The 8,947-nt window shown below is 44.0% G+C and overlaps 1 protein-coding gene across 1 annotated transcript; it reads right to left on the reverse strand.

Moving 5' to 3' along the window:
- Positions 1 to 232: 232 nt before the first annotated feature.
- On the reverse strand, positions 233 to 3,380 carry LOC124681296 (probable enoyl-CoA hydratase 1, peroxisomal). The gene is made up of 3 exons (XM_047216228.1): positions 2,815 to 3,380; positions 2,002 to 2,284; positions 233 to 565 (listed from the first exon to the last, which is right to left on the reverse strand). Exons 1-3 carry the CDS (start codon positions 3,234 to 3,236, stop codon positions 464 to 466), a joined length of 807 nt encoding a protein of 268 aa, XP_047072184.1. The 5' UTR covers positions 3,237 to 3,380; the 3' UTR covers positions 233 to 463.
- Between the last annotated feature and the right edge of the window lie 5,567 nt (positions 3,381 to 8,947).

Below are 8,947 nucleotides of genomic sequence, written 5' to 3' on the forward strand. Positions count from 1 at the left end.
CGGTGGATAACTTCAAGGACGTCTGGCGCACGAGAGTACCTCCCAAGATCAAAGTCTTCCCGTGGAAGCTCATTAGAAGTAGATCACCATCATGTTAGCATGTGTCCAAGTAGATCTCGTACTTTTGTAAACCAGGCGGAACAACAGGCTACATGGAATCATCCGCAAATGCCAACCACCATATAGACGCATAGTACAAGAAAAGTTATTGAAACTTGACTCCAAACACGTGTTAATTGCAACACACGTACCTTTTTCAAGTTGATTGCAACACATGTTCATGCTCTTTATTAAATGTGAAGCAATGTGGAGACCGAAAATTTCAAACGCAAAAGAACGTGGATCTTCTTTCAGTAATAAGTACCTACTATGTATGCTTATTCTCATATTGACAGGGCTTATCTTTCTTCAGGTTACTGGACGTGGACACTCTTTCAGTAGAAGTACTTACAGAGCACCGCATCTACAGCTTAGATGGTGCTTTAGAACTCCGTCCTCGTATAAACTTCTGCATATTTGCGAATTGTTCCTTTGTCATGCCATTGTAATATTTGACAGCTCTTTCCTGAAACCATGGCAATGCTACAATAAGATGGGCGCCTTCACTGAGTATAGCAACAGCAATAAAAGCAAATTCGATTCTTCTTTCTGTTTCCAGTCCAAATAAGGACCAGTACAACTTCAAGGATCATAACCAATAATCAGCTACAAAACTTGCTTAAAATCTGAAAACGAGTTTAACACTGTAACTGGAATTCTTAAGGAAAATTTTAAGACAGCCCCAATCTATTGACTGTCCAGTCTTTAAAATACAAAGACTAGACTGAACATGGTGACCAATTTACCTCCTACGATAGGCACTGACATCTTTCGTATGGTGTATTAAGCATACGAGCTAATACTATACTTCATACTTGGAATATATATTATATTAATAACTTGTGTCAATACCGTATTTGTAAATACGAGGATAAGGGAAAAAACAGGTCACAACAAATGAATGAACCTTAGACTCGTCATATATTTTACTGTGAAAATTCAACTTGACTTTGTAAAAATAAGTGAAACATTGCATGACTCACTAAGCGGTCTTACCTCTTGAAAGGTAATGGGATCCCTAAATCCAACTTTGTGCCCAATACGGACAAGTACAACCGGACTGTTATAACTGAATAGAGATAAAACTACAGGCGATGTAACAAATCATCCTAACTCTGTTAGTTTTCTATTGAAGTAAAAAAATGTAGGATTCTTAAAGAGGTAACTGGAGCATTTACAGCTACAATTGGATTGCCCACTAATATGACGAGAGAGTAGGGAGTGATTCTATCTCTTCCATTTTGGGATGCCCCACTGCCTCCTCAAACTTATCTAAGACTGCCTCTTTGTAACGAAAGGTCCCAAATAATGTCTATCTCCCTATCCTTGATGCTATTGACTGACAAACGAATTCAACTGTCCTCTAATTCTCTATGAATTTAATACTGTGGGAAGTTGGTTAACCTTAAAGTTTGCCATCTCTGCCCTACCAGCTTACAAACTACCTTAGTTGTTGGTGGAAGAAACTTGTAATACAAGATTTTTGTTCCGAAATAACGACAAGAAGGGCGCATTCCCTGAATATAGAAGGCTGCGTCACTGTACTTTTACTTTTATGTTTCCAGTGCCAACAAGGTCTACTAAAATAAACCATATCGGGCAGAGGATCAAAACCAGTGCAATAGACAATATTGAGCAAGAATGCTTGCCTGTTAACACGGAACAAGAATTCAAGACTGCAAACTGTGTTAAAGATATCATACGTCATACTTCTAGTGCACCAAACTATTCTAATTCTGCCCAGTTATCCACTAACATGTCGTGGTTAAAATTTTGCACAACAACCAGTCAAAGTTAAATATTTTAAGAACCATATAGAAAGTAAACAAATAGTGTTAATTGTAAACAAGTAACATGAAACTGCATATAAGTATTATGCTCCATCAATGTATAAGTCCGGACCTTTTCAAGAACTCGGGCGTGTTCCATGTCCAGCTGAAGCCCATCATTTATAACTGATTTGTATAGCACCACCAAGTTGCGGTTGTTCCTCGTAATGGCCTCGGCAACCTCTATGGCCTTCGTCAGTACCTGACTATCATCCACAATGTGGTTCACAAGTCCCCACTTCTCCCCCAGTTCAGCAGTGATAGGCATGCAAGCTAGCGACACTTCCCGTGCTCTATTTGGCCCAATGAGACGAGAGAGCTTCTGTGAAAGACCCCAGGAAGGGAATATCCCAAACCTGCATCAGATTGACCAAAGTGCACAAATTAGAAGGCAAATGGCATGAATCCAAGCAGGATTTCTATGTTGTAGGACAGTGCACATATGGAGGATTTCAGTGTGTCCGACCGAATTACAGCCTTGCAGGACTACAAATTATTTGCAGCTAATCTTATGTTTGAATTTGAACATTCCAAGATTGCCTTATTCCGTACGTTCCAAGCAAAAGGAGCACGGAAGGCCCAACCTGAAAGCTAAGGTGTTCGGGTACATCACACACTAGCACACACGAATCATACTAGTACATGGTATTAAATGCGAGTGAGGTAGACCATACACGAATCATACTAGTACCGTAGTACTGGGAAATAATTAAGCAGAATACGTGTAACATCCTACTCTGTTTGATTGTATTCTTGCTCGCAAGACCAGCCAGATTTGATTGTTGTCCGCGAGAATAAATCAATACTTGTGTAGTCGTGTCGCAGTGTGCTACTCCTACTGCCGCGCAGAACAAGAGAGACAGAAGCGTGTTCGGAGAGAGCTCACTTGGCGTGTGTGTCGAGGAACTTGGCGGAGCGCCCAGCGACGATGATGTCGCAGGCGAGTGCGATCTCGAACCCAGCGGTGACGGCGAACCCGGCGATGGCGCCGACGATGGGCTTGCGGCAGAGCTCCATCTGCTTGACGGTGTCGGCGGCGGGGTCGTTGACGTCGCCCTTGAAGATCTCCTCCGCCGCCTGCAGGTCGGCCCCGGAGCAGAAGGCGCGTCCTCGCCCCGCGAGCACCACCGCGGCCACGCCGTCGTCGGCGTCCAGGCGCCGGAACGCGGAGGCCAGGGAGATCATCATGGACCGCGTCAGCGCGTTGAGCGCGTCGGGGCGGTTGATGGTGACCACGGCGACCTGGGACCCCGGCCCCGCCGGCTCGACCAGGATGAGGTCGCCGGAGTCCGGCGCTGCGGCGGCCATCGAGCTAAGCTGTGTGGGTGGACGGATGGATCGGGTGGGTATTCGCGTCTCGATTTGGTTGGGCAGCTAGCTCGCGGCTTTCTGTTTGCGCAAGCAAGCAAGCGAGAAGCGACCTTTTAACTTTGAGGCTACGCGTGGCGTGTGTGTGTGTTTTAATGGCGAAGTGGTGGCCAAGATGAAGATGCGCTGCACCCAACGGAACGGAACTGAACAATCAGGGATATGGTCCTCAGTTCCATCCTGGTACGCTTCGTTTTTCATTTTCACATGCTGATAAGGTTGGTGATGTGTCATGCGACCGTGAGAAGAACGCGACGCAACTAAGTTGGATATATACCCGCCGGCCGCCGTTGAAATTACATTCCGTTCAAATATGTAAATTTCCATAAGAATTTGGATAAAATTTGCCGGCCTGTTCTTAAATTCATGAAAACGAATTATTTCAGAAAAAAGACTTATTGACAGGGTTGGTGGGAGAGACGCTGCAGAGATTGGTTTGTTCCATGCATGGACCCATTTTCCCCCACCCTTTCCAACTTTATACTTTGTGTGTGAGTTATATCATGTGCACCGACACGTACCAATGTTGTTACGACCCGGGGTGTTGTAGCACACTGGGAACTCAATAGGACCGGCCCCCAATTAATTCTTTTAATTTATCAAATTAGAGTACTGCATAGTTTTTTTTGGCGGGAAAAAATAGATTTTATTAACTTATAGGAAAGTTACAATCGTTGATTACACAGTCCTGAGTTTCAGGTGGGACACTTCCAAGCCAGAACTGAGTCCTACCAGAAGTTCTTCCAAGATGGACGAGGCTATGGCTGGCACCATTTTGGCTTCTATCAACTTTCTTAACCAGAACATCTTTTTCTCCTATACTATGCTTGATACTAGCTACCAGGTGCACTAGGGCAGGCCAATACTTCTCCTTTGTGTTAATCATAGCGATGGTCGTAGAGCAGTCCATTTCAACAATTATGGGTTCAGTCGACCAACTCAAGGCCACAGCTTCAGGCCTTCATCACAAGCTTCTAATTCAGCTTCCAAGGCCGATGCACAAGCCTTTAGTGATCTGCAGGCGGAAAACATGGTCTCTCCTACATGGTTTCTCATGATTGCTTCCGCACCTGCCTGTCCAGAACCTTGGACCCAACTTCCGTCCACATTGAGCTTCATTGTCCCAGGCTCTGGCGGTCTCCATTTCTCCGGTGTCTGAAGCAAACTGCTCTTCTTCTCCCGTTTCTGCATTTCCCCTGAAATGTCTATCACTTGTTTTCCTTTGACAACATCTGTCTGAGGGAACTGTTTAAAGGTCAACAAAGTTTCCACATTTTCTAACAAAGTTTCCACATAGCCGCATAAGAACCTCTTACAGGTTTCAATCGGGGGGGGGCCTTCTTGTCCTGTGTAAGTTCATTGTGGACATGCCAACATCGCCACAAGACCATTAGGACCATCAACCGTTGGTTCTCATTCAGATTCTTCAGGAGCGGGAGTATCCAGTCCTTCCCATCCCTATCTATATCCTTTTCACCGGGCAGACCCCAACATTGCCTCATTGCGCCCCATAGGCTTCGGGCATGAGGGCAACTAATTAAGGCATGAAAGGTATCTTCCTCCTCAGCACCGCAGATAGGACAGGAGCCCTCTTTGATCATCTTCCTTCTTACCATACTTGCTCTAGTTGCCAGGCCATTTCTAGCCAATTTCCATGCAAATGTCTTCACCTTTGGTGGGGCTAGACTATGCCATATTAATTTCCACTTGCTGTTTTCGCCATAGGGCTTCCCGCTTGATGATCCTCTATCTTCTTCCCTCTGTCTCTCTTCCATTCCGAGCTTATAGGCACTTCTTACTGAAAATATGCCTTTAGTGTCAGGGTTCCAGGCTATAAAGTCATCAGCATTCCTTGTTGAGGTTTTGATCTGGATGATCTTTTCAATATCAATTGGGTAGAACCACTGCTCCAATAGATGCATGTTCCATGTGCCATCCGTGTTGAGTAGTTCAGAGACCCATTTCAATCTACATCTTCCTTTCGGGGAGATTGGTGTTACTTGGTAGTTGTGTGGTATCCACGGGTCCCTCCAGATTCTCACATTTGCGCCATTACCGATCCTCCAGATTGCTCCTTTTTTCAACAGTTCCAGCCCATATTCTATGGCGTGCCATGTAGATGATCTGTTGCCTGTGAACACTGTGTCTAGGAGGTTGCCATTAGGGTAGTACTTGACACGCAGTATTTGGGCACACAGGGAATCTGGGAATTGAATTAGACGCCATGCTTGCCTCGCTAATAGAGCCTGGTTAAACATTCTCATGTCTTTAAACCCCATGCCCCCTTGTTTCTTGGGTTTCAGCATAACATCCCATGCTAGCCAATGCATTTTCCGTTTACCTTTTTCTGTTCCCCACCAGAAATTTCTTATGATTTTCTCCATATCATCACACAGGCCAAAGGGTAAAAAAAAAATGAAACAATGTCTAGGAGGTACTAGAACACTATTGATATAGTAGAAGCGGGACTTGGCGTGTGATGTCTACGGGTGCTTCTATTCTTGTAGACAGTGTTGGGCCTCCAAGAGCAGAGGTTTGTAGAACAGCCGCAAGTTTCCCTTAAGTGGATCACCCAAGGTTTATCGAACTCAGGGAAGAAGAGGTCAAAGATATCCCTCTCATGCAACCCCGCAACCACAAAGCAAGAAGTCTCTTGTGTCCCCAACACACCTAATAGGTGCACTAGTTCGGCGAAGAGATAGTGAAATACAGGTGGTATGAATAAGTATAAGCGAGTAGTAACGGCGCCGGAAAAGTGCTTGTCGGCGTGTGGTTGATGGTGGTAATATTGCAGGAAGTACGAGATGCAGATAAAACAAGAAACAAGCAGCGATAGCAGTATTTAGGAACAAGGCCTAGGGATCATACTTTCACTAGTGGACACTCTCAACATTGATCACATAACATAATAAATAAATAGATGCTAGACTCTACACTCTCTTGTTGGATGATGAACACCACTAACTGTGTAGGATTACACGAACCCTCAATGCCGGAGTTAACAAGCTCCACAATATTCGATGTTCATATTTAAATAACCTTAGAGTGCACGACAGATCAACATAACCAAACCAAGTACTAACATAGCATGCACACTCGTCACCTTCACACTACGAAAGGAGGCATAGATCACATCAATACCATCATAGCAATAGTTAACTTCATAATCTACAAGAGATCACAATCATAGCCTACGCCAAGTACTACACGATGCACACACTCGTCACCATTACACCGTGCGGAAGGAATAAACTACTTTAATAACATCACTAGAGTAGCACACGGATAAATTGTGATACAAAACACATTGCAATCATAAAGGGATATAAATAAGCACTTCACTATGCCATTCATAACGGTGAATAAGTATTCCGTGAAATATAGCCTAAGAGACCCACACGGTGCACACACTGTCACCTTTACACACGTGGGACAAGGAGTCTCCGGAGATCACATAAGTAAAACCCACTTGACTAGAATAATGACATCTAGATTACAAGCATCATCATATAAATCTCAATCATGTAAGGCAGCTCATGAGATTATTGTATTGAAGTACATAGGAGAGAGATTAACCACATAGCTACCGGTACAGCCCTTAGCCTCGATGGAGAACTACTCCCTCCCTCATGGGAGACAGCAGCGTTGATGAAGATGGCGGTGGTGTCGATGGAGGAGCCTTCCAGGGGCACTTCCCCGTCCCGGCGGCGTGCCGGAACGGAGACTCCTGTCCCCGGATCTTGGCTTCGCGATGGCGGCGGCTCTGGAAGGTTTTCTCTGGTTTCGTCGAACGTGTTAGGGTTTTCGCGACGGAGACCTTAAGTAGGCAGAAGGGCAGCCTCGGAGCGGGCCTGGTGGGCCCACACACTAGGGGGGCGTGCCCCCCCCTCTGGCCGCGCCAGGGTGGCGTGTGGGGCCCCTAGGGCTCCTCTCCGGTACTTCTTTGATGCTCTGGAACCTTCCGGGAAAAATAGGATGATGGGCGTTGATTTCGTCCGATTCCGAGAATATTTCCTTACTAGGATTTCTGGAACCAAAAACTGAAAACGGGAACTGGCACTTCGGCATCTCGTCAATAGGTTAGTTCCGGAAAACGCATAAATATGACATAAAGTATGCATAAAACATGTAGAGATCACCAATAATGTGGCATGGAACATAAGAAATTATCGATACGTCAGAGACGTATCAGCATCCCCAAGCTTAGTTTCTGCTCGTCCCGAGCAGGTAAACGATAACAAAGATAATTTCTGGAGTGACATGCCATCATAACCTTGATCATACTATTGTAAGCATATGTAATGAATGCAGCGATCAAAACTATGGTAATGACATGAGTAAACAAATGAATCATAAAGCAAAGACTTTTCATGAATAGTACTTCAAGACAAGCATCAATAAGTCTTGCATAAGAGTTAACTCATAAAGCAATAATTCAAAGTAAAAGGTATTGAAGCAACATAAAGGAAGATTAAGTTTCAGCGGTTGCTTTCAACTTGTAACATGTATATCTCATAGATAATTGTCAACATAGAGTAATATAACAAATGCAATATGCAAGTATGTAAGAATCAATGCACAGTTAACACAAGTGTTTGCTTCTAAGACAGAAGGAAATGGGTGAACTGACTCAACATAAAAGTAGAAGAATGGCCCTTCGACGAGGGAAGCATCGATTGCTATATTTGTGCTAGAGCTTTGGTTTTGAAAACATAAAGAGAGCATAAAAGTAAAATTTTGAGAGGTGTTTCTTGTTGTCAACGAATGGTAGTGGGCACTCTAACCCCCTTGCCAGACAAACCTTCAAAGAGCGGCTCCCATGAATCATTTTTATTTTTGGGTGGCACTCCTTCCAACCTTTCTTTCACAAACCATGGCTAACCGAATCCTCGGGTGCCTGCCAACAATCTCATACCATGAAGGATCGGAGTGCCTTTTTATTTTAGTTTTATTATGATGACACTCCTCCCCACCTTTGCTTTCTCAAGCCATGGCTAACCGAATCCTTCGGGTGCCGTCCAACAATCACATACCATGGAGGAGTGTCTATTTAGGTTAATTAATTTGGGACTGGGAATCCCATTGCCGGCTCTTTTTGCAAAATTATTGGATAAGCGGATGAAGCCACTAGTCCATTGGTGAAAGTTGCCCAACAAGAATGAAAGATAAACACCACATACTTCCTCATGAGCTATAAAACATTGACACAAATCGAGAGGTGATAAATTTTGAATTATTTAAAGGTAGCACTCAAGCAATTTACTTTGAAATGGCGGAGAAATACCATGTAGTAGGTAGGTATGGTGGACACAAATGGCATAGTGGTTGGCTCAAGGATTTTGGATGCATGAGAAGTATTCCCTCTCGATACAAGGCTTAGGCTAGCAAGGCTATTTGAAACAAACACAAGGATGAACCGGTGCAGACAAAACTCACATAAAAGACATATTGTAAACATTATAAGACTCTACACCGTCTTCCTTGTTGTTCAAACTCTTTACTAGAAATTATCTAGACCTTAGAGAGACCAATTATGCAAACCAAATTTTAGCAAGCTTTATGTATTTCTTCATTAATAGGTGCAAAGTATATGATGCAAGAGCTTAAACATGAGCACAACAATTGCCAAGTATCACATTATTCAAGACATT

The sequence above is a fragment of the Lolium rigidum genome, unplaced genomic scaffold, assembly GCF_022539505.1.
Source record: "Lolium rigidum isolate FL_2022 unplaced genomic scaffold, APGP_CSIRO_Lrig_0.1 contig_39021_1, whole genome shotgun sequence".
Lineage (NCBI taxonomy): Eukaryota > Viridiplantae > Streptophyta > Magnoliopsida > Poales > Poaceae > Lolium > Lolium rigidum.